This window comes from Echinops telfairi, unplaced genomic scaffold (assembly GCF_000313985.2).
Source record: "Echinops telfairi isolate 266 unplaced genomic scaffold, ASM31398v2 ScPeMD7_4;HRSCAF=17, whole genome shotgun sequence".
Classification (NCBI taxonomy): domain Eukaryota; kingdom Metazoa; phylum Chordata; class Mammalia; order Afrosoricida; family Tenrecidae; genus Echinops; species Echinops telfairi.
Genome location: NW_022103900.1, coordinates 4530804 through 4557558, shown reverse-complemented (window position 1 = coordinate 4557558; position 26755 = coordinate 4530804). Strand labels below are relative to the sequence as shown.

Below are 26755 nucleotides of genomic sequence, written 5' to 3'. Positions count from 1 at the left end.
GCTTTACACAATTGATGTGTGTATGGATTGCGATAACACTTGTATGAGCTCCTAATAAAATGTTTAAAAAAGAAACCTAGTTGGTATTATAGTAATTTTAAGTGAAAATGAGATGAACAAAGGAAAGATGAAATGTGTTCTTTGTATTGTGCAGATCAATCCATAATGGATGTTTTGAAGCATAAAAGTTTCCTAGAAGAACTATTGTTTTGGACTATAAAGTATGAATTTCCCCAGAAGATGGTTACTTTCTTACTCAACATGCTTCCAGATCAAGAGTATAAGGTACCTAAACTTTGTCCCCTCTTCCCCCCAAACAATGTTCCTTTTCTTTTTTCATCTCTTCTTTACTAATTTTTAAAATGTGTATATTTTCTAGTTGTGGCTTAATATGTTATTGATCCCTGAGGGCTGATATAACACCATGAAAGGCTGTTAACCACTGCTGCCGACCCAGGCTTTACATCAAGAACACTGTATAGTGACTCTGAGGCAATGCAGCATTACTTAGCAGAATTCCAAAGTGTTGCTTTCCACATGTAGCACACTTTGGCTTAAAGAAGGTACTGGAGAATGAACCTTAGAAACACAATTGCATATACATATAAATATATAGTTGCAAATTGTAAGTCCTCTGAAGGAGAAGTATATAGATTGCTATAGGAATGTTTCATGGGGGGAACTGAATTAAGGTTGTGGGCTTAGGCATTTCAAAAGCATGGAGTTAGTGACTACTGGCCACATTATTGACTTATATACAAATACATATAGATGAAGTCTCTAGTCCTAGACGGTGGCAACCCACCTGTCACCACCATATGGTTATGGCAAAGAGACACAGCTTAGTGCATGAGAAGGACATAGAGCACACTATAATTCTTCCCATCGTATAGTTAATAAGGCCTCTTTAGGAATGACACTTTAGAAGTGTCAGTACTCTGCCTGCCATTATAACTGCTGTGTAAGAAATATACATGCCACAGAGGATGTACATAAAGTAAACATACAAGCATTGATTAATTTGTCCTTTAGTTATAGTAAGTTCTCTATGATGGTTAACTGAGACTTTAGGTTTTGTTGTAGATGTCACAGATGTTGACAGTAAGTTGTCATGTTGGCAAGCAAAGCGAGCATTTATATTCCTCAATCATGCTACTGTAATTGCTTTCAACCTTTAACCATGTAAAATGTCTATTAAATTTTTTTCTAATTGTCAAAAAATTTTTGCTTATGTTCTCCAATATTGAAAATATGATTTAAGACTGTTGTCATCATTGGAATTAAGTTTTTGGTTACTTTAAATATCACCATAAGCTACCACCATATTTTAAAATGTTAATGTAATATATCAGAAAATATTTTATATAATTCAAAACTAAACTACTTTTTCTTATTTGAAAAATTTACAGGTTGCTTTTACAAAAACTTTTGTTCAGCATTATGCTTTCATTATGAAAACATTGAAGAAAAGCCACGAATCAGATACAATGTCCAACAGAATTGTGCATATTAGCGTTCAGTTATTCAGCAATGAGGAACTGGCCAGACAGGTAACAGAAGAATGCCAGCTGCTGGATATTATGGTCACTGTGTTATTATACATGATGGAAAGTTGCCTTATCAAAAGTGAGCTACAAGGTAAACTCAGAATTATTCTTACCAGTTTTTTAAAATTAATATCTTTAGTGTGACTAGCCTTCAGAACTCTTTATGGGTGTATTAATAGATGCAAATACATAGCTTTTTTTAAAAAAAAAACATAGCTTTTTAATTTACCAAAGTTGTTATTTTTGTACATGTTAATGCTTTTTAATGATTGCTGGTTTTAATGTCATGTGATAATGCTATTATTTAACCATAGTCTTATTAGAAATATTCCTATTTTTTTAAATCATAAATTTGTTACTCTCAGCCTTAGGTATTTCTATTTGTTTTATAATTAAAGTTAAAACAAATCTTGGGTTATCTGAGTTCTTTGAAATTCATCTTTGTGCTTACTATGTAATTGATACTTCTTAACCTGCCATAAGGAGGCATAGTGTAGTGGGTTATGCTTTGGGTTGTTGACCGCAAGGTCAGCAGTTTGAACCTACCAGCCTCCTCGCAGGAGAAAGATGAGGCTTTCTACACCCATTTATATATTTCTAGTCTCAGAAACCCAAAGGGGCACTTTTACTTAGTACTATAAGGGTCGCTGTGATTTAGAACTGACTCGATGGCAGTGTTCCCCCCACTCCCAATGCATCAAAGAGCTCTGGGGGTGGTGTGGGATAAGTGTTGGGCTGCTAACTACAAGGTCTGGGCTTTAAAACTACTGGCCTCCTCGTGAGAGAAAGACAAAGCTCTGTGCTTCTGTAAAAATTTAGAGTCCTGGTGACCCTATGACTTCAGTTGAAGTTAGTGGGCGGGACTTTGTAAAACCCGCAATAAGATTGGCTGCAATGCTGGCCTCCAGCATGATGGTTGTGAGGATGGCCCAGGGCTGGGCGTTTTCTTCATCGTGCGTAGGACTGTTAGGAGCTAGAACTGACTTGACGGCACCTAGCAACAACAGTAGGTTATTTCCAGGACTTCCTTCCATTCTCATTTCTCCTGTGTGTATTTTAACCTTATCTCCCTTCAATAATTGTGATTTGTGTATTTGCTATTTACTAGAGACTATGTTAATAATTCTTCATATGTTGTCTCCATTAAGTTTGTCAACAGTTCTCTTAGGTTGGTATTATTATTGTCATGATACCCACTTTAAAGGTGAATAAGTTGAGTCTTAGAGGAATTAAGTGATTTGTTTGAGAGTATACAGCTAATAAATGACAGAGCCAGAAAAGTTTCATGCTTCCTGATGCTAGAAATTTGGCTTTGCTCTTGACACAGTCATACCCACATTATTGGGATTGCCACTTGATGTGTTGGTACCTGCAGCTAAACTTTAAAGATAGCAAATGATACTTGAAATGAAACATTATGACCAGTTTATTTTCTGTCTAGGGAGAAAGATGAAACTCTCTGCTCGGATAGAGATTGACAGTCTCAAACCCTGATACAGGGTCCCGCTGAGTTGGAATTGACGTGATGGTAGTGGGTTTGGGTTTGGGGCTGTATTTTCTGTGGAAGAAAAATGCAGTGTTTGAGCCTTGCCTTTTCTGCTATTACCTCGTTGTCCATATCAGCTCCTCCTTTCTTTGTATTTGAATATTCTGTTTCTTGGATATGGCACCATATCCTGAAAATTGGTATTTAGTCATTGCAGGGCAAATGCCTTATTTGAGTGCAAACATTCCATTACCTTTTAATTCCAATTTTCCTTAAAGGTTTTGAAGTTTTTAGCTATAGTTAGTAATGATAGTTGACATTTTTGGAACACTTTTCCTCAGTAATGTATTATCTTATTTAATATTTACCAATTCTATGAAGTAGATATTGTTATCTCTTTTATCAATGAGACATCTGTGTTTCAGGGTGTTTAACTCAGTGGTCTGTGGTTTTATAGTAAGTTAAGGCTGGATATCTGATTTCAATGCCTATACTTGTACCTACTATGCAATTCTGCTTTCTCATTATAGGTATGGTGGGTGCATAATGTATTCTCTATTAAGCAGTATACCACTTTGTTAAGGAAAAATTTAAAACTGCATTTTCTACTGTAGTTTTTAACATTTTTGTGTACGATGACCTTTCCGCCCCCCCTTAGCAATGTAACTGTACATACATACTTTTTCTTTGGAAGAACGGTGTGCCATCATTTGGCAAGGTCAATGATGTTCTTTTATAGAATTATATATTTAGAGAAAGCTTTTTTTTTTTTTTACAAAAACCAGTGTTGTTTGTTTTTTTACAAAGTAGATAGAAAACTTAAAATGTAAAAGAGTTAGAAAACTTACATTTCAGAAGTGTCTGCTCTTTTGAAACAGGTGCCCTCACGACGCAGTGGTTCATGGTTAGGGTTGTTGGTCGAACTCGCCAGCTGTTCTGTGAGAAAGATGGGGACCCACGGCCCACGTGTCACCGAGTCCATCGAGCTCTGGCTCTCGCTGTTGTGGAAGCAGATTGCCAGGCCTTTCTTTGGAGGTGTCTTTGCGACGTGGGTGGCTTGTACCACCCACTTTTTGGCTAGTAGCTCAGTGCACACTGTGTGTTGCCCAGGGAGTTCTTTCCTGTTGTTTCTAGGATTGAGTTTGTGACTCCATTCTTTTCTCATGAACTCCAAACGCCTTAAACTGATTTACAAGGCACCCGAGCCTCATCTATGCCACCCTTCCAGTGGTGTTGACCTCCTCTTATTTATTGCTCCCTCTCCCTAGCACATCATATGCTCTCGTCTCTCCTAGTTTACCTGAATACTCTTTACCCCTGCTTCATTGTGTTAGTTATTTCCATGTAACTGTCACATCCTCATCGGAGTCTTTTTCCTGAAGTCTAGCTTGTTTGTTCTTATGGTTCCTTATACTTTTTCCACTGGAGTCTCTATCATCCTTCCTTGTCTTCTCAGGTAATACTTTTAGTGGGGAGAGATCATATAATTTTTGGTTTATTTACCTCAAACTCAGAGTTTAATGAAATTTCTGGCCCTCAAAAGGTGGTCAATAAATATTTGTTGATGAGTGAATCTTATTTAACACTAAATCATTACTCTCTGAATCTGTAGTGAAGAATGTGCAATTTGGATAAAAATAGAAGTCTTAATCATTTTATTTTAATAAAGGTTCCAGGGCAATCTTCACAAGAACAGTAGTATTTAAAGCAGTGTCAGGAAAATAGGAATTTAATTAATTCTATTTTGCTTATTCATCCTCTGGTTACAATTAAATAGAACAGGGATTCTCAACACCCAACATCTTTCTAAGTTCTGCTCTACCAGTTATCAAGGGGTCACAGCTCCTGGTGGTAGTACGCTCTCTTCTTACCTAATGACTACCTTGTTACCTAGCATTTTCATTTGTTGACGTTAGTGGAAAATCTGTCTGACTCTTTCATGATGACATATATCTGGCGGAAATGAATGCCAGGGTGCAAAGTGAGAATTATTCTGGTGGTGGCGGTGATGAATCTGTGTGTCAGCTTAGTTGGGCCATGATTCTTGGTGGTTTGGCAGTTATGTAATGGTATATTCGTTCTCCATTTTTAAGATCTGACGTAGTCATCCTCCATTTTCACATAATGCTGAGTTTTACTTAGTAATCTAGTCTTTGGAATCTAACTGTGTCTGTAATTGAGGAGAGGGTGTAATTGCTTTTCAGAATCTCAGGTGTGGGTAGTTTGTTAAAGACCCCCCACTCTCCACCCAACTCAGTCCCCTCCATTTTACCCCTCTCCCTCATTCAGTTAGGTTCTCTCCCATCCCGTTGCACTGGAAGAGAGCGTACTTATGAAGTGATCTAAATGTCATGCCTAGAAATGAAAAAGTACAGTAGAGGCCCTCCTCACTGATGAGTTTGATTGGCAGGTGGCTAATTGAAAAAGATTTTTAAAATGAGTAGTCATTAGAAAAATAATACATAGTACCTTAAACATTGTATTTTAACCCAAACACAGAAATATACATTCATTCTCCAGTCTTTTAAATTTGGGTAAAGGAATTAAAAAAAATCATTTTATTGGGGGCTCATACAACTCTTATCACAATCCATACATACTTCCATCGTGTCAAACACATTTGTATATTTGTTGCCATCATCATTCTCAAAACATTTGTTTTCTACTTGAGCCCTTGGTATCTGCTGCTCCTCCCCCCTCTCCCTGCTCTCTCTTCCCTCTTGAACCTTGATAATTTATAAATTATTATTACTTTGTCATATCTTACACTACCCGACATCTCCCTTCACCCACTTTTCTGTTGTCCATCCCCCAGGGAGGGGGTTATATGTAGATCCTTGTAATCGGTTCCTCCTTTCTACCCCACCTTCCCTCCACCCTCCCGGTATCGCTACTCTTACCATTGGTCCTGAAGGGTTCATCTGTCCTGGATTCCCTGTGTTTCCAGTTCCTATCTCTACCAGTGTACATCCTCTGGTCTAGCCAGACTTGCAAGGCAGAATTCATATCATGATAATGGGAACGGGGTAGAAGCATTTAGGAACTAGAGGAAAGTTGTATGTTTCATCGTTGTTACCCTGCATCCTGACTGGCTCATCTCCTTGGGTAAAGGAATTTCTGGGGTATAGTTTCTTTTACTGGAGTTCTTTCTCCCTTATCTTTTTTTTATATGAAGTTATATAAAATATTATTGCAACTAGAGTGCCAATTCATACACGCATGAGTTCCACATATAGCATGTCTCTCTGATCTGTGGATTGCTACAGACAAGTTCACTTGGTAAAACTTTTGTCTTAGTCCCCTTAGGGTGCCTACCAAGAAAGGTCCAATCAGCATGGTAGCTTTTGAGAGACTATGTTGGGCCAGTGAAATTCAGGGCAGAGAAGTGAGCTCAGAAGGCTATGGTGACCTTATTTTGGGATACCAATGGAGTAATCTTGATAGATTTTCTTGAAGACCACAGGATGATCATTGGGGCTTCTTATGAAGACATTTTAAGAAACTTGAAAATTATTGGTGAGAAAAAGACTAGGAGTACGTTGTATAATGCACTCAGGAATTGTTTACTTTCACAAAAATGGACCTCCTCTTCTAGGGTGGTCCTATGAGACTTTTACTGGGAAACCTTATTCCATTTAGTCTCCAGCCTTAGTTTTGCCCCTTCAGACTTTCATTCCTCTCCCAAGCTCAAAGGAACAGTTAAAAGGAATACATTTGAGTCACTTGAGAGTGCCGAAAACGGTTTTTTCGATGTGGTATAACTCCAAGGGCGCAGGGCAAGGGTTAGAGAGATGGAAACAACACCTTGGGAAATGGAACCTACATGGAGGTGATGTTGAGAAATAATAACTTCACATTTTGATGTTTTTGCTCAAGGCAAATTTCTGTGATTTTGGTAGCAGTGCTTTTTTGAATTAACACCCTATGTCCTACATCTGTAAGTTCCAGTTCTATTTTCTTGAAAGTTGAGGGATAACATAAAGATCTTTGGGAAGTAATTCTGAATGTAAACTCTTTCTAGGTTTTTATGTTTTTCCTTCAAAAGTTTTTTTAGCATTTTCAAGAGGAACTTTTACTGTCTTTCAAAAACATTTCATCCAGCTTTTGTAGTAACTCTCTTCATACATTTGATTTTATCAGTTTATATACTTTAGACTTTCATAATTACTATAAAAAATAATTGGCATGAAGTAAAAGAAAGACTGTATAACTCACTTCAGTTTGGGCACTGGAGAATAAAATGTTCTCTTTGTTATGGGTATTAGTATGTTTTATAGTGGGCGTAGGGGGGCTAGTCCAGTAAACTAGTTAAGTGGTAAAGTTTAAGAGAACTATGTATATGTTATAAGACATTTTAATACTATAAAGATTTTTAGAGTATATTCCTCTAGCAACATTAATATTCCCCAACAATATATTTAAACTTTTAAAAAGATGTACTTTTAATAACTGTTTTTATTATTTTATCTTTGGAATAATCATGTTTGTTAAAACTTCATGTGTGCATATTATTTGCATAGAAGAAAGCAATAAAATATGTGTCATTTGAACCATACATATAATATGGGATCAACCTAGGGATAAAAATATTTTATTGATTGGAACTGAAATATTGTGTATGTCTTTAAATTCAAGACAATGTTTTATAATCATCTAGTTTAGTTTGTGTAATGTAAAGTGTTAGATACGTAATAACTTTAAGAGTGTATTGTTAAAATCTCATTTAGTTTCTTTCAGATTTGTGGGTTTTTTCTTTTCATTTCTGATTTACAGCTGAGGAAATTAATTCAAGAGTTTAATTAAAAGGCCGTTGGTTGTATAGTCCTGAAATTGTAGGTTGGGTTTTGAACTGAGGTGGTTCTGATTCTGAAGTCTATACTGTTCTGTAGTGGTTACAACAAAAAAAGCAAAAATAAATATATATTTACTTTTGGTATGTGTGTCTTTTTTAGATGAAGAAAATAGTTTACATGTGGTAGTGAACTGTGGAGAAGCATTACTGAAGAATAATACTTATTGGCCTCTTGTTAGTGATTTTATTAATATTCTTTCTCATCAAAGTGTGGCTAAGAGATTTCTGGAGGACCATGGTTTGTTAGTTACATGGATGAACTTTGTGTCATTCTTTCAAGGTATGAATTTCAATTTCTATGTTAATTTTTTGCTTATCAAATGACTAGTACTAAATGACTAAATATGAATTGAAGCATATTTGAAGCACATCTTTCAGATTACATGTTCATTTTCCCATTTTAATTATTTTTATTTTTAAAATAATTTTATTGGGGGCTTGTACAACTCTTATCACAATCCATACACAAATCCATTTTGTGAAGCACATTTGTACATCTGCTTCCATCATTGTTCTCAAATCATTTTATTTCTACTTGAGCCCTTGGTATCAGCTCCTCATTTTTTTCCCTTTTTCCCCACCTCCCCACCTCCCCTCCCTCCCTTGATAATTTATAAATTATTATTTTGTCATATCTTACACTGTCTGACATCTCCGTTCACACACTTTTCTGTTGTCTGTCCCCCAGAGAGGGGGTTATATGGAGATCCTTGTAATTGGTTCCCCCTTTCTACCCCACCTTCCCTCCACCCTCCTGGTATCGCCACTCTCACCACTGAGGGGTTCATCTGTCTTGCATTCCCTGTGTTTCCAGTTCTTATCTGTACCAGTGTACATCCTCTGGTCTAGCCGTATTTGTAAGGTAGAATTGGGATCATGATAGTGGGGGGAGGAAGCATTAAAGACCTAGAGGAAAATTATATGTTTCATCATTGCTACACTGCACCCTGACTGGCTCATTTCCTCCCTGCAACCCTTTTGTAAGGGGAGGTTGCCTACAAATGAGTTTTGGGCCCCCACTCCACTCTCCCCCTCATTCACAATGATAAGATTTTTTATTCTTTGATGCCTGATACCTGATCCCATGGACACCTCATGATCATGCAGGCTGGTGGGCTTCTTCCATGTGGGCTTTGTTGCTTCTGAGCTAGATGGCCGCTTGTTTATCTTCAAGCTTTTAGACTCCAGACACTATATTTTTTGATACTTGGGCACCAGCAGCTTTCTTCATCACATTTACTTATGCACCTGCTTTGTCTTCAGCGATTGTGTCGGGAAGGTGAGCATCATGGAATTTCAGTTTAATAGAACAAAGTCTTCTTGCATTGAGAGAGTACTTGAGTGGAGGCCTAATGTCCATCTGTGACCTTAATACTAAACCTATAAATATATGCACATAGATCTATTTCCCCATCATCATATATAAATATGTTTACATATGTATGTGCCTGTATTTAGACCTCTCTAAATGCCCTTTGCCTCCAAGTTCTTTCCTCTATTTCCTTTTACTTTCTTCTTGTTCCCCTGTGATGTTCAGCCTTCATTTGGGTTTCAGTGATTCCTCTCGGTTACATTGCCCTTGATCAAGTGCTACCAGGCCTCCTACATCCTCTTTGTCATTGATTTTAGATCACTTGTTGTTTTCTTGTCCCTGGGTTTGTTAACACCCACTTCCTATCCCCTGCCTCCCCCTCTCCCATACCCCTCTGGAACCATCTGTCCCGTTGTTTTCTCCTCTGGATTGTTTATCCTGCTTATCTTATCTAGCTAGACCTGCACAGATAATAATAGGCACAAAAAACAAGACAGAGCAAAACAAAGCAACAAAAGAAAACAAAACAATAACTACAACAAAAACTCACTACAAAAAAAGAAAAGGCTGTAAATAGTTCAAAGTCTGTTAGTTGCCCTTTAGGAGTGGTTTCCAGTCGAGTCTGATGGGGCGCCACGCCCTGGCCCCAAAGTCTATTTTTGGTACTCCCTCGGGACTTCCTTGCTCTGTGCCCCTTGCTGTTCTGTTGCACACCCTTAGTGTCACCCTTAGTGGTTTGCCTCCTTGTGGTGGGTCAGATCAGGCGCAATTCCCACAATATCTCCAGTGTTGTCCCCTGTAGGGATATGGGTCAGTCATTTTCCCATTTTAATTGATATATTTAAATACTTTAATAATAGCTTCATGAAGACGTACCTGACAGGAAAAATGTTTTTCCCCCTATATAAAAGGAGACAGCAGTGTAATTTTATAAATATTTAAAATCATTAATATAAAAATGGTTATTCACTAAGAAACAGTTATAAAACTTTCATTAAAATGTCAACTCACATCCATTCAAATTGTTTTGACTTTAAAAATATTTAATTATATTATTTAAGTAAAACACAATTCCTAAGTCTTAAGAAGACAGGTTTTGAAGCATTCTCAAAGGGTTTGAGTACTTCATTTTATTATATGTATTTCTGAATATACTGCGTTACTTGTGCCGTTTGTATGTGTTAAAATGTGTTGTTGCTGCAAAGTGTTTTACCTGATTTTTAATCAGAACATCTACTGTCAGTTAGCAAGGTTTATATCTGCTTTAATTTTTTGTCAGGTATGAATTTGAACAAGCGAGAGCTAAATGAGCATGTTGAATTTGAATCTCAGACCTACTATGCTGCCTTTGCTGCTGAACTTGAAGCCTGTGCACAGCCCATGTGGGGGCTCTTATCACATTGTAAAGTTCGGGTATGGTGAACATATTTGTGCCAACTTCCGTGTTTACTTTTAAATAATTTCTAAGAAAACTTTTTTGTGAAAATGTTGGTTGATTTGTGTCTATAGTAATGTGTAGTGTTTGATTTTGTTTCTAGTTGAGTTTAGCTCTGTGAGATTTGGCCTGAGACAGTAATTATTATTCTTAGCCATGTTGGAATTCATTAATATTATTACTCCATTCCACCCTGCCCCTATTTTAGAGTCGTTGGAACATTAATCTTTATTGTTTCATTTTACTTATTGCCAACTGCTTAATGTTTTTTGTCTTTGAAGAGGTGACCATAAACCTCAATTAAGTTTACACTCTTGAGATTCTAGGTACAAAATTAGTGCACATCCTGTACGATTCTAGTTATTTATAAAGAGTAGCAGAGCAATAGCATACATCTTTTACATATTATAATCCAGTTAGTTAAAAACTACCCTCTGTAATTGCATGTGTCTGAGAGTAAGTACAAAAATACTGCCACAAAACCACAGACACCTTGAAGCAAAAATATCACAAGATGAAGCTGTCCTTTCTTGACATATCCTCCATCTAGGTCTATGTACTTCTGAACGCGGTGTTTTCCAACTCTCTACCTTTCTCTGAAGCAGTCTATCAAACCAGAAGTTTTGTGATCCTTGAGGATCTTGAATTGTATTCCCTTGAAATGTTCTTTGAGTTTTGGGAACTTTTGAGTCTGAAGGGGCAAGATCTGGGTGGTAGGGTGGGTGGGATAAGGTTTCCTGAAGACATTCTTGCAGGACAGCTATTGGTACCCTGGAAGCTTAAACAGCTGCATTGTCATGATAGAAAAATAGTTCCTCGGGGTGTTTTCAGTTCAGACTCCTAAACCCTCTCTCTCTCTCTCTAGAAAATCTACCAAGATTATCCCTCTAGAGTGCACCCTCTCCCCCCAACACCAAAATCACTGTAACCTTCTGTGCTGACCTCTCTGGAGGTCTAGAATTTCTGGCCCAATTTATTGCTTCAGAAGCCACTGTTTTGGTTTGACCATATTTTAAAGATGCCCTAATGAGACAAAGACAAGTTGTATCACTGAGGAAACTTGTCTGCAACCATCTGCTGATTGCAGAAGCACACCTTGAGTGCTTGAAGGGAATAAACCCATGCACATATGCACTGGGGCCCCAGTAACAATACCTTTTGACTCTCCTTCATATTTTGTGTGTTGCTATCATGGTACCAGAGGCGCCCTGGTATCATGGTAGTTATGAGATGGGTTGCTAACTGCAAGGCTAGTAGTTTGAAGCCACCAGCCGCTCCTTGGGAGGAAGACGTGGGCTTTCTACTCCTGTCTTGTAAAGAGCGATGGTCTCAGAAACCCACAGGAGCAGTTCTACCCTGTCCTATAGGGTCACTATGAGTCGGCACCAACTTGGTGGCACAGAGATTGTGGTACCATGATTAAATGCTCCACTGCTAACCAAAAGGTCAGTGGTTTGAATCTACCAGGTACTTCATCTGAAGCCTGCTTCTCTGAAAATGTACATCCTTGGAAAGCCTATGAAACATTTTACTTTATGTTCTAGGGCCATTGTGAGTTAGACTCAATTAAGTGATAATGGGTTTTTATATTAATATGTAATTTACTTTTGCAGAAACTTGGTCAATTCAGAGAAGTAGAAACTTGGTTCCTATTAAGCTGAAGACTAAGATTTTGTTATATGCATTCTGTGATGTCTGCTTAGCCTGTACCAGTAAACATGATTTTGAAGGCTTATGTTCTAGTCTCAATTCTCTCTTCTTAGTGGGGATAGTCAAGTAATTTAAAACTCTATGAACATGTGAATCCATTTCTTTTATCCTGTTCGGAACAAAATGGAAAACCTGCTCTTCCTCTCAGGTTATTTGGGGGCTTGTTTTCCTGTACCCTTTAAATATATGTGTTCTTTTAAGCATATTTGTATTTCCCCCTTCATTTCAACTCTTCTCTAAATGCAGATAACTCACATGTTATACTCTAGTCCAGATTCAAATCCTGACAAGTCTGGTTATTCATGTGGATAACCTTATTAGTGCATGAATTTTCACGAGGGCCTGACTAACTGTAAACATAATTTTTAGAAGATGCTGCATATCCTTTTTTGCCTGTATTTCAAAAATGATCTACTCAAGATCCTCATGCTGCACCCTCCACCAACCCCACCTTATCATATAACAGAGACTACCCATTCCAAAGTGGGATTGTAACTGCAGGCATGGAGGTTTGCAGGGAGATTTAATCTACAAGTAACACTGCAAGAGAAAATAATGAATTTAGGAATGGATTAGATTTGAAGATCAGAGAAGGCCTTTCTGAAGCAAGGCTATGAAGGAGCCAGTTATGTGAAGAATGAAAGAGGCAGTAGTGGTGGTGGGGAGGGAGAAGTAGATTGTAATAATAGTTCAGCTTCAGAACGAAAGTGGGTGCTACATTGAAGGAATTTATCACTGGAATTAGTAGAACAACGTAGAGTTGGGAAATAGACCTTGGTCAGAGTATGCAACTCCTTTTAGCTCTGCCTCCGTCCGACAGGACTCACTACTTTTTAACTGGGTCCTTTCATTCATTCATTGCAGTGCCCACACAGAACTCACAGGTGATGCTTACTATTGTGAGGTTTATTAGGGAAGTTAACAGGTGATAATTCAGGTGAGATGCTCAGGATGCAGTTGTTCAGTTAGGACAGTTTCTTCCCTGCCATGCCTCTTTCTGGCTCTTGGCCTCTTTGCCTGACTCTGTCCTGCTCAGGCAATGTTATTTCTAAGCTTTTTTAGGACAGCTGATAAATGCCTAAAGCACTGCCACTGCATTGTGTGACTTTCTACCTGAAGACACTCAACTCCAGTTCCCCCAGTTAAGTTTCCAGAGGCACCCCACTCCCACGCCAGCCTTCTGCCCAGAAGCACTCAGCTTGATTTGCTCTGTGGGCTGTGAAGTTCCCTGCTCTGTCATGCTCTCAGTCTGTTTTTGCTGCTCCTCTGCCACTCCTCTGGTGTACCAGCTGTCTCCTGGACCGAGGAGGCTTACTGCTTCTTCTGGGGTTTCCACTTCTTCCCTCTTGCTGGCAGTGAGATGCTCCCTAAAGCCTCTGAGATGGCTGGTTTTATAGCCAGCACTATGACGATCACAATTTACCCTGTAAGCAGTCAACCACAGCTGAATCATTTAATCCAGTATCTTTCCTTACTTCCTCTCTTCGAGCCGTCAGAAACAAAAAGCCATTTTGTGATAATAACAAAGGCTATGGCTAGAAGAGCCTTATTAAAGAATTCACTGCACGGTGTTCAGATTAAGCAGTTTTGGATTCATTTTAAGGAGAAGTCAGTGAAGATTTCCAAGTAGAGATGTGATAAGATTTACACTTAACAGACAATTCCAATTGCTGGTTGAGATTGTATAAGGGTTATAACAGCAGCAAGATTAGAAGCAATCAACCCACTATGATGCTATAATAATAATTTAGCCTCATGCGATTCAGATAGCATATATCCAATATGTATTCAGTATATATTTTGGTAATGAAGATGTATTTTAGAAGTGGAACTAAACAGGCTTAATGTTGGATTTTATGTTATTTGATGTAGTAGCAAGAAAGGTGTGGGTAACTGTATGGGGGACATATGTACAGAAATAGAAAACACTAGTAGAAAAGCAGATTGTAGAACAATCAAGCAAGGGGGTGATGGGTATGTTAACTTTGAGGTTTCTGTGGAGCACCCTAGTGGAAAGGATGAATAGGCAGTTGGTTTTAGATGAGTCTTTATTCACAAAAGAGAAGTCTATATCAAGGGCATAAGTTTTAGACCCTTTGGCACAAAAGTGGTTTTTAAATACAGGCAGGTAAATAAAGTCTAAATATATAGAGAAGTTAACCCTGAAGAAAGAACTCTAACATTTGGAGATCAGGGAGGGGAGAGGAAAAAAGCTAGAGGAACGTGGTGCCGCAGAAGCCAAAAATAGATTGTGATTCAAGAGAAAGAGGGAAGATTGATTTGAAAAGAGCAGTATTTTAGGAAGATTATTCTGATAACTGTGTTTAGGGCAGATGTGGATTATGACTTTGGGGTTATGCTTATCTCTGTAGTAATAAGAAACCCTCATTTCCAGACAGTAGTTTCTTTCTCAGCTTAGAAGTCCAGGATTGCAAAGTGCTGTGATTTTCTCAGGAGTGCTGGTGGTACAGTGCTTATATGTTGGCTGCTAACTGCAAGATCAGCAGTTCAAGACCACCAGTCATTTGGTGTGAGAAAGACATGGGCTTTCTTTTACCCTAAAGCGTTATAGTCTTGGAAACGCACAGGGGAAGTGCTACCCTTGCTATGGGGTCATTATGAGTCAGGATTGATATGATGACAGTGAGGGATGATTTTCTCAATCTATCAAGTGAAGAGAGCACAGAGAATAGAGACTCAGTTTGGCCTGGCCATATATGGGAGCACAATTTTTCAGTTAAAGGAACATCTAGAATCCTTGGGTGGTATAAATGGTTCACGTGGTTGCTACTAACAGAGTTTATAGGTTTGAGGGAAAGAAAACCCTAGTCACCTGCTTCTTCAGACTGTCTGGAGCACAGTTCTTACCCGAGGTCCATGAGGTGGAGTCAGCTAGTTGGTAGTCCTAGAGAAAAGCTCCTGGTGAACACCTGCGCTAGACCAGTATTGTACTAAGCTTTGACACATACCACCTCCTCTAGTCCGCGGAGCGCTTACAAAGTACCGTATAGACTCGAGTATAAACCAACCTGAATATCAGCCGAGGCACCTAGTTTTACCACAAGAACTGCATAAAAAATGTGCTGAAAAACTCAGCTTCAACTCGAGTATTCGGTAGATCATATCATGCTGTTTCTGAGGTTAAATAACTTGTTCAGATTCACACAGCTACAAGAGAAGGTTGACCAATTCATCAATCTGAGTTTAGAATCATTGCTACTTACCAACTTGCTATATTGTCTGTTAAGCAAAAATGTTCAGAACTTTTTCTTGTTGGCAGATTTTTAAAATGTGACCTAAAAGAAAGCCCATTATTTCAAGTAAAATCTTTACTCTGATTATGTTTTCTGACTGTAAAATAAAAATATTAAGCAGTGGAATATGGAACTTCACTTTGATAGGTAACTTACTTTCTTTACCAAACTACGGCCTTCATATGTTGCTTAATGCTTCAGTGTTTTTGTTTCATAGTTTGAATACAACTTAATAGGATTGACCTGAATGCTATTAGATTCCTGCAAATATTAAAGGCCAGTCACACAATCAGAGATTAAGAATTGATTGACTACAGAGATGGCACCTTTCTGACATTCTATTTTTGTTTTCTGAAGACACCAGTGGAGTTGCACAGTCATCCTCTGGGGTAATCTAACGCTACTGGAGAACTGATAAAAGTTGAGTCTGGCCATAACTCCTTCGTTGGAGCACTTGTTAGGCATAGTGCTAGAACATTTTATGTACTGCCTCGGATTTGCTTCTTCATAACAATACTAGGAGGTAGTCAGTATTCCAGAAGTTGGAGAAATTTAGACTCAACATTCAAGTAACTAGCTCAGGGCCACAGAACTGTCAAGAAATAAGTTAGCATGCATATTGATTTGTTTAAAAACTTGTGTGGGAATTGTAGGGGTGGAGAAATAGGAGAACAATGATCTAACTAAACATGATTATTAAATGCTTCATTTAAGAAATGGAATAAATTGGTCACCTTTTTTCAGAAGGCTGATTGGTACTGTCAAATTGTTTTTCTGAAGGGTTGTAATGTAAATGCACCTGCTTTCTTAACTGCATTTCAGATTGTTGGTTGCTAGTGCATATAACTACATTCTGATTTTGTATATTGACCTGGCATCCTGCACCGTTGCTGAACTTATTGATTAGCCCTTTTGTTTTTTTGGGGTGTGGATTCCTTAATTATTTTTTTGTATAAAAGAGCACTTCGTCTATGAGTAGATAAGGTTCTATTTGTTTATGTGATTGCCCTGGAGTGAGCTTTCAGCACAATATTGAGCAAGCATGGTGGGAATGGGCTTGTTGTCTTGTTCTTGATTGTAGGTGGAAAGCTTTTCGCCTTTCATTATTATGATATTATGATCATATGATATTATGATCAGGTTGTGGAAGTTTTCTTTGATTCCCAGTTTGAATGTTTTTATCATGAAAGATGTTGGACTTTTCCAAACAGTTTTCCTGCTTTATTGAAATTATTTGTACCCCACCTTTTTCTATTGGAAGCCCTAGTGGCTGCAAATTGGTTACACATTGGGCTGCTAACCACAAGGCCAGCAGTTTGAAATCACTAGCCACTCCTTGGGAGAAAGATGAGGTTTTCTACTCTGGGATACTATGAATCAGAATTGACTCGATGACAGTGCGTTGAGTTGTTGAGTTTTATTCTATTATTTTGGTGCATTACATTGATATTTCATCCCCTTCAAATGTCTTTTGTTCCCGAATGGGCTGACAAATTAACATTTTAAATATTTACTGGAAAAAAGAGCCCAGCTTCATATCAGGTTATTAAGGCCCTTAGTGACCTGCAGTAGTAGCTTCTACTTGAAGGCTACTGGCCAAGGAGCTTTGGGCCAGTCAGAGGAGCTTTCTCTCATGTAGAGCTACTGACTCTGAGACTGTCCAAGTCACTGCCTTACTGTGTCACCTGTTTACTCCCCTCTTGGAGGGGAGGCCAGCCAGCCAGATGGAAGCCTCATTTCTATGTGCTGTTTTTTGGTGGGGCCCTTGGATTAGATCACAATGGGGGAATCCTCCTTTCCCCTCCTCGAATTATTTCATGATCCATGGCTGAGGCTTTTATCTCTCTCTCTCTCTCTCTAGCTATCTGTCTATTTCATGGCTGAGGCTTTATAACCATCTGTTACATCCTTGGAGTTAAGTTGTTAAAAGGATGAGTTAAGGACCATCTTAAAGTGAAATACCAATACTAGCTTGGCTCATAGCTTCCCATTGGCCCAATTCAGGTACTTGTTAAGGCTCTTGTTTGCTGACCGAAAGGTTTGTGTGACCCACAGAGGATTCATCATAGTTTTGGGGTCTCTTGAAATGGAGCCTACCTTAAAGCACATCAGTCTATTTCAGATTGGACAGGTTTCAGGAGTATATGAAGTATCACAATTGTCAGAGGTTGTCTTAGGTTATTACAATTAGTCTGTGAAGGGAAGTGTTTTAAAACTGACAATATGGAAGCAACCTTGAAAATCTGTGTGTTTTATCATCATGTATATGTGGGTAACCTTTTCTAAATATGCACAAAATGTATAATTTATTATATATGACATTTAATCTGAAGTTGAAAATACATGTTTATATATTTTAAAATTTATATAACTTATTATTCTAGGAAACTCAAGAATATACCCGAAATGTTGTTAGATACTGCCTTGAAGCTCTTCAAGACTGGTTTGATGCTATTAACTTTGTAGATGAGGTATGTATATTTTTTGATACATGTACAAGTGTTCAAGAAAAAAGTGTTAGATCTAATTTAACCCTTGAATTAATTATGGGAAAGGGAATAGAAATGGGAGTATACATATTCCACAGTACGATAATCTAATATTCTTCGTAGGAAGGGTGTATCTTCTTGTTCTCTTAATAAATGGGCATATGCATGTTTTAAGGTGGCCTGGTGGTTCAGCTATATTTTTTTATAATTTCAATTTCTGATTTTAAGAAAGTATAGGAAAAAAATCAGAGCGAAAGAATTGTTTTACTATTTCAAAGCCTTTTGAAAATACTTTGTTAAATATTTTTTGACATGTGGATTTTGTTTGTTTATTCCAGCCAGCACCTAACCAAGTCACTTTCCATCTGCCACTCCATCGTTACTATGCTATGTTTTTGAGTAAGGTTAGTCATTAAACAAGTGTTTTTTTCTCCCGCTCTCCTGGTCAGCATACATTTTCCCCTGAAGATTGAAAAATAAATATTGAATAAGTAACATGTTTATCCATCATTTTTAGGCTGTGAAGTGCCAAGAACTAGATTTGGATTCTGTTTTACCAGATCAGGAAATGCTAATGAAGCTCATGATTCACCCACTTCAAATTCAAGTATGTATTCTGACTTTTAAATAGTTTGAATTGTATTTCTTGGTTAAATGGTGTGGTTAAGTATTAGGTAGCTGTTTTGTTGTTGTTGTTGCAAGGGGTACGTAGAGTAATTGTAAACACTAATGACTCTTGAAAGTATTGAGTGGAAATTGTTGTAGTCAGGAGTTGTGATGGAACGCTAACTCGCATGTAAAGGGTAAAAGGCCTCTCTAAACCATAATGATCACCTCTGTCTTTAAGAGTCTGTATTTGATCTGGAGATCTTAAACTGACATATTAAGAGCTGCAGCGTAAGGGGTATTGAATTTCTGTTTGGGAGTAATTCTTCTTTATTAAAACATTTTTTATCTGAAAATGAATAGCAATGATGGCAGAACAAGTAGGTTTGTTGACAGAATTTCAGGCTAATACTATGGTTATGTCTGGTGATGAAATGTTTTAAATGATTATTTTGTAAAATGATTTTATGAAATTGAATTTACACGGTCTGTGTCTTCTGTGATTGCCTTAATTTTTATTTCACCAGGCAAGTCTTGCTGAAATCCACAGCAACATGTGGGTCAGAAATGGTCTGCAAATCAAAGGGCAAGCCATGACCTACGTGCAGTCTCATTTCTGTAATTCTATGATTGATCCCGACATTTACTTGTTACAGGTAAGCCAGCTCGGTAATCCCGATGCTAGACTTTAGAATTCATGTGGAATATTGAGAAATAGAGGTTCTTTTCTTTGTCTTTTAAAGGTCTGTGCTTCTAGACTTGACCCAGATTATTTTATTTCATCTGTCTTTGAAAGGTAATAGCATCCTTTTATTAAAACATATTATGAGCTGCTTGTAATCAAAGTTTATTTTAACCTTTAAACTTTTGTCTCAAATATTTCTTGCAGATTTAAGGTAGTGGATTTGCTGACAATGGCATCGCAGCACCAAAATACAGTACTTGATGCGGAGCATGAGAGATCCATGCTGGAAGGCGCTCTCACCTTTCTTGTGATTCTCTTGAGTCTTCGTTTGCATTTAGGTAAAAGCCACTACTATCAATAATTATTAGCTATTAGCTATCTTTCTGTTTTCCACTGCTACCACCCAATGGTATTAACTGACTTGGGAAGGAGGAAAAAGATGTCGAATAGTTATGCACAGTTTCAAGCTCTTAATACGTTGTATAATGGATACACCTTTTAGGATATACTTAAAAAAAATCCCTTAATTAAAGAGAGCTGCAAACAGCAGGGTGAATAAACTGCAGCTGCATTGAGACATTGAATTATTTGCTCTTTTATTTATTTTAAAGCTTTCAGTGTGATAATATATACACAGATATTTAACAAATAGCTTGCCATTTTAAGTGTACATTCACTGACAATAACTACACCCCTCATGTTTGACTACCATCACCACTATCCATTTCCAGAACATTTTCATCACCCAAACAGAAACTCAGCACCCTTTATGCTACAACTCCCAATCCCTTCTGAATTGCCTGAATTGCCACCTGTAAACATATGTCTCTCTGCATTTGCCTGTTCTAGATATTTCATGTAAATGGGATCATGTGATATTTATCTTTTTGTGTCCGACTTATTGCACTCAGCATCCTGTTTTTTACTGTCATGTTTCATTCATGTAGCATATATTAGAACTTTATTTTTCTTTATGGCAGAATGATACTCTATTGTAAGTACATACCACAGTGTTTTTGTCGATCTGTTGGTGGACACTTGGGGGTGATTTTTTACTTTCTGGCTGTTGTGACTAGTTCTGCAGTGGACATTGCTGTATATGTTTGAACCCCTGCTTTCAAGTCTCTTGAATTCTTGGGTTATAAGGTCCTTTACGTTTTGAAGCACTTCCTATTATTAAGCCAGCTTAATAAAGTGTGTGGTAAGTTTTATTTCTTTGTAGTCTATAAATTATAAATTATTAATTCTATTTTTGATTGTTTTAGGAATGTCTGATGATGAGATTCTCAGGGCAGAGATGGTGGCCCAATTGTGTATGAATGACAGGACACATAGTTCTTTGTTGGACCTCATATCCTTTTAAAAGTTTAATTTTCTGTTAGATGTAGGCCCTAAATAACAAGTGATTTTTATGGATTGAAGATGAAACATTTTATCCCACTCAGGTTGAAAAGTAACATTCCAAAAAAGCAATCAAACAAACAAACAAAAAGTCTACTCATCTGCTCATTTGTGTGTTCAGGGCTGATAACAAGTACTTCTCCTCCACTGACACTTCTTTGAGGAGCTGTGAATAGGTCTCAGGGCCGAGGCTCTGATTACTTTATCTGTGTAGGATGCAGTTCATAGCCGAGGTTTTAAGCTAGAAGTCAGTCTTCAACCAAGAAGTCTTTAATTGGAGATAATGTTGTTGACAAAGTCCGAAAACTTGTGATATTTTGTACAGTGAAACTGTGAGACCCAGACTTGATGAGACTTATTTTTGGGGGTCTTTGAACAGGGTACATTCCTAGTACTTTACTGTTGCATGTTTTAGTGCAAATTTTTTAAGTTTTTACTCTGGCAGATTCCAGATTTTGCAAAATTTGCTGTATAAGACTGAGCTTATAATGGATACATTATTGTTACTATTTTAGTGAATATACAATTTTAGGCAAATATTGACATGTTATTTTATAACGAAGTTATTTAACTAAACTTCTTAGGAATGTGTTTTGAAGAATTGGCTAACATGTTGCTTTTGTGAAATAACTCATGGTGAGACGCTGGTTTGATAACGTGGAAAATTTTCATAAGCAGTATCACTTGGATATTATTTATCCAACCCTTATCAGGTTCTGTTAAAAATGCATTCCCTGTAACTTTTGGTTTACTTAGCATCTCTTTATTTTGTCTTATTAGGAAAATAATTTTTATTCATAAAAATCGGCAAATTTTTAGTATACATTTTCTGATTTTTATGAAGAAACACTATTTGTAAAGTGATGGAAGTAGATATAATTTTTTTCTTTTATGATTTGATGACATGTTTTGGGGGAAAATATCCCAGGGAACTTCTTCAGCACACAACTTGTTAGTAGTTTTCTAGATTTAAAATATCCTACCACTATCACCACAAAAATCGACAATTAAGAGTTATCCAATTAAGTAGTGGCCTCTAGTGGCTATCAGTGTGCCTTGCATCGAGTTATTATTTGTCACAAAAAGCAACCAGAAAACGAGTATCTTGTTTAGGTTATGAAACTGGGTTTTAATCACTAATATTTTTTTTCTTGACACAAGCCTCATATTCCAGAGAATCCAAATCCTAAAAGTGGCATTATTCCAGGCAGTTATAGCTTTGAATCAGTTTTATCAGCTGTTGCTGATTTTAAGGCTCCTGTGTTTGAACCTGGAGGTTCTATGCAGCAAGGCATGTATACTCCCAAAGGTACGTCTATAGCATACATAAATTCTCTCAAATGCCAATTTCCAAATGATGAATTCTCACAAGGTGTTTGAAGAAAATGTTTTGCCTTTTGGGACAAACATGAGAATTTGAAATTTAGTCAGCTTTAGTTTTCTCTTCTTAACTTTCTTATGAATGTATGTCTTTTATGATAAATAGTGATAATTGCTTCCATTTATTTTTAAGTTTTTGGTTGTGTTATAACAAGACTTCTTAACTCTTAATTATGAAAGGAACATTATATATATCCTATTAAAGGAAAAGCACAGTATGTAGATGAGCTGTGTCAGATGAGGATTCTCTCTGTCATGCCTCTGAGTTCCTGTCCCTAACTCAAATCTGTTTTCACCAGAATTTCTGGGGGTGGAACCTGAGAGTGCCTTGTATCAGGCGCAGTAGCTGACTGCCATGCACAGTCAAGTCTGAGACACTAGACTGGAGGACTGGACATTTGAAGGCCAATGCCAAGAAACTTGGGGTTGTATTTAAAGACAATATTAGGTTGTATTAAGTAGTTGTGTGATGGTGGGGAAAATCCATTTGTATTCGGCTTATCTATAGACAAGAGTTGGACCACATGAGTGGTTGTTAAACTTCCTTTGAATGGTTGTACTAAGCCTTTAGTTATAGGGAACTAAATGTTAGAGTGAATCTATTACATCAAACTGGTTAGTGGTGGACCTGGCATGTCATCTGATTGTTTTGCCATCCCCTTGCTAATAAAGTGGCTCCTGTTCTGTTGTTGTTAGGTGGCTTCCAGTCCGTTTTGACTCACAGTTGCTCCATGTGACAGAGTGGAGCTGTCCATTGGGTTTTTCTAGGCGGTAACCTTTGTAGGCCTTTATGGAATTATGGTGCTGGCGAAGAATATTAAAAGGACCATGGACTGCCACAAGAACAAACAGATCTTTGGGAGAAGTACAGTCAGAATGCTCCTTAGGGGCAAAGATGGCCAGAATTTGTCTCATATGCTTTGGGTATATTATCAGGAGAGGCCAGTTCCTGGAAAAGGACACCGTGTTTGTTAGAGGGGCAGCAAAAAAAGAGGAAGGCCGAGGACAAGAAGGAGCCAAATAGTGGCTGTAACCGTGGGCTAGCATATCACAATTGTGAGAATGGTGCAGCACTGGGCATGTTTTGTTCTGTTGTGCACATGGTCGCTGTGAGTCGGACCGACTTCACGGCACCCAAAAACAGTCTTTACAGGAGTAAGCCACCTTGTCTTTTCTCGGACGAGCCACTGGGTGGGTTTGATGAGCACCAACCTTTTTGTTAGCATCCTAGTGCTTACCTCTTGTGCCATCAGGGCTCCTACTCCTGTTCCACCTCTGGAAATTCAGCTCCATGGAGCTCTGCATGCAACCCGTTGGACTAGTTAATCTAAAGTTTTGTTCCATGGCTAAGATTATCTGCTGGATAAGTACATGGGAATTTTAATGATATAAATTACCAGAACTTAAAAGTAAGCATGCCAGGAAGTTGAAATCATGGTGAGTGGATAGAAAGAATCTTAAGCGTATTAGCAGGTTCAGAAATGTTAGGAATTCTGCTACAGAGAATGAGAAGGGAAAACTTCATCTTGAAAAGAGACCCTGAGAAGACAGTGCTTTCTTTCCAACGTTCTTACTCTCAGACTGTCTGGAGCAGCGGTTCCTCGAATACAGTGCCGCAGGTTGTGGTGACCCCCAACCATAACCTTATTTTCGTTGCTACTTCATAACTGTAATTTTGCTACTGTAATGAATTGGGCGACCGCTGTGAAAGGGTCGGTCGACCTCCAAAGGGGTCACGACCCACAGGTTGAGAACCGCTAGTCTAGAGCTTTTGCCAAATCTCTATACCATGTTTGCAGTTTCATATTTAGTGTATTCTTAAATGAGTTCACTTAAGAAAAACCTTTAGGCATGATTATTAGTGAGTACATCGGCTTTTTTTGCAACTTAACATTTTTTTATTACACATTAATTTTTTTTAATACAAGTCAAAAGATTGATATACTTAAAAGTATCTTGTGTACACATGGATAGCTTTTGCTAATTATAGAAAGGTAAGAACAATGATCAATTTTAGCAAACAGAAGCCTTTAAAACAAATATTCGTGTAACTGAAATAAAAACATAGTATGAGATTATTAATTTTCAATCTAGCTTTCACCTTTGGTTACTTTTTAAGGTATCTCCCTCAGTGTTTTACTTTCTACTTGGTGTTTTTTTGAAAACAAAAACAAAAACACAACCAGAAAACAGTGACTTAAACTGAAGATGAAACATTATTACACTACGAATCTCTTGTTTACTAATGGTGTTGAAGAATGAATTCGGGAGAATGAATTCAACCATAAGGATGAGTGAACCTAAGAGTTTTGAATATGTAGTCATAGCATCAAGTCTACTGTTGTCTAATACATATAATCAACTGATATTATTCCTAAATTTTAAAATGTACTTAACAAACATAATAAGAAATTTATTTCCTAGAGATTGACATTATGTCTATGTTCTTTTGAATAATAGCTGAAGTCTGGGATCAGGAATTTGACCCCGTCATGGTCATTCTTCGAACAGTTTACCGTAGAGATGTGCAGTCTGCAATGGACAGATATACTGCATTGTAAGTCCAGTTGATGAGCCTAATAATGAAAAATTTTCTATTTATAGAGAAAATATCCAATTATAACAGAAGTGTGATTTATGGAGGGGCTTTGGAAAGTTTGTGGACAGAAAGTAAATGTTTAGAAAATGATGATGGCAACACATGTACAAATATGCTTGATCCAATTTATGTACGGAATGTTATAAGAGCTGTAAGAGCCCCCAATAAAATTATTTTTAGAAAAAAGTTTGCGGACAAATGGAATTAAAAGATAATAGAATTTTTTAAAAAGATAATAAAATTAAAGGTATATAGTTTAGAGTATTACTCTCAAGTCTTTAGGGTATATTATCTTTAGCCTTTAAACAATAATCTGGTTTAGATTTATGATTTGATGCTGACCTGATAAAAATAAATTTTATAAAACATCATCATTAAATATAGCAAACTTACTTTTGCTGTTTGCCTAATTGAATTAAAAGCTTGGATTTGTGCTGTTCTACTTTTAAACCAGTAGAGGAGGCACAAGTGAAGGTAATGGAGTGGAGGGGAGGGACTCCGCTGGGTGTGTGTGTGCCCGAAGGGTGACAAAGGTGCTGTCCTCTTGGCAACTGGGAAAATCATCAAAGTAAAATGAGTTTTATTTGTAAAAACTTAACACAGTATAAAATGCTGATGTCTATAGAAAATAACAGTTTTAAAGGATATATTTTTAATGAAGAATTCAGCTTTGTATGTTATTATAGTTGTAGAATTTTGATATAGGCACTTTAAAAAGGCTAGATCTTTCACTTGTGTTTTTCTAAAGTTTATATGAGTTAAACATTTATAGTAATTTTAAAATGATGCAAATATGTTTGATGTAGTAAATTTGATCTTTAGAAAACATTAAAGTGAAATATAAATATTATATATAATTGCAATTTCTCTTTTACCCAGACTTTGCAGTGTTAGATATAGATGGTGGATATAAGTTACAGTATAAATGTTTTAGGAAAACATGTAGTGTGGAAATTTAGCATTTCCCGCCCCTTAAATCAAAAACAAGAAACAAACCCTAAGCATGCTCAGTTGCCACTCTCTCTCTTGTCTTTGCCAAACCCTTGGGAGCTCTCTGCAGGGGTTCTCCCAGTCGGGCTCTTGTAGCGATCTTGTGCTAAGATTTTGTGCTATGCAGTTAGGTGGTTTTGTAACTGTTTCTTTCTTTGGTGGCTCGTAGTGGGCTCTGGGATCCTGAAGGTTGATGCTTTTGTCGCTATATCTCTTGTACATCTTTAGGACCTGACATAGTACAGACATATTCAATGTATATATGCTGAATGAATAAACTTGAAAAACTCACATTAAAAACTGGAAAAAATGAAGAGACCAAGGAAGCATTGTCATGGAAAACCTAATAAGAGCTCTCTAAATACCACTGCACTAATAAGTGGCTCTCTCGTTTTGGGGGCTGAGAAAAAGGCTAAGTTAGTCATTTTGAATATACGGAGAGTTAAATATATAATGAATTTTAGTATGGTGTTCTCTTTTATTTTGTACTTAATAGGAAATTTGAGTGGGATTAGGCTAACATCTTTAAAACCCTGGAGTCATTAAAGAATATGCACAGTTTAAAAGAGGAAAAGGTATTTAACAACACACATTCAAACAATAGCACAAATTCATTCAGTCAAGCATAGTATACAGAAAACAAGAATTGTGTCTTTCATATTTCTCTTGTCAATTTTTTGGTAACTTAGTTTTCTTTGGGAATGTACACAGCAGACTGTGCTCCAACTCAGTAGTTTCTCCCTGAGGTGTCTGTGCGTTGATTGGTGCCCACTGATCACACAGAGTGAGGATGCACCAATCTTGCATTCCTTTCTGAGTTCTCCAGCTCCTACTAACAAAACTCAGTGCCCTCTAAGTTTCTGATCTCATCCTTCTGTTGCTGTGGCTAATGGTGTACCATATATATGTTTCTTAAACACAGACATACCACACCATGTATCTTAAAAGAACATAGTGTTCAGGGTAGACACTCTTTTCTCCAAAAGTTCTTGCTGCCGTTGAGTTGATT

The 26755-nt window shown here is 37.4% G+C and overlaps 1 protein-coding gene across 1 annotated transcript in view; it reads left to right on the top strand.

The window, feature by feature from the left end:
* UBR3 (ubiquitin protein ligase E3 component n-recognin 3) overlaps nucleotides 1–26755 on the top strand; it is a 195428-nt gene that overhangs the window by 74622 nt on the left and 94051 nt on the right. The window contains exons 7-19 of the mRNA XM_045297957.1: nucleotides 155–285; nucleotides 1410–1638; nucleotides 7986–8165; nucleotides 10477–10610; nucleotides 17981–18067; nucleotides 18424–18489; nucleotides 18603–18692; nucleotides 19219–19347; nucleotides 19435–19487; nucleotides 19581–19714; nucleotides 20642–20727; nucleotides 21945–22086; nucleotides 24618–24714. Coding sequence (XP_045153892.1) covers nucleotides 155–285; nucleotides 1410–1638; nucleotides 7986–8165; nucleotides 10477–10610; nucleotides 17981–18067; nucleotides 18424–18489; nucleotides 18603–18692; nucleotides 19219–19347; nucleotides 19435–19487; nucleotides 19581–19714; nucleotides 20642–20727; nucleotides 21945–22086; nucleotides 24618–24714 — 1558 coding nt within the window. The remainder of the gene's footprint in view (nucleotides 1–154; nucleotides 286–1409; nucleotides 1639–7985; nucleotides 8166–10476; nucleotides 10611–17980; nucleotides 18068–18423; nucleotides 18490–18602; nucleotides 18693–19218; nucleotides 19348–19434; nucleotides 19488–19580; nucleotides 19715–20641; nucleotides 20728–21944; nucleotides 22087–24617; nucleotides 24715–26755) is intronic.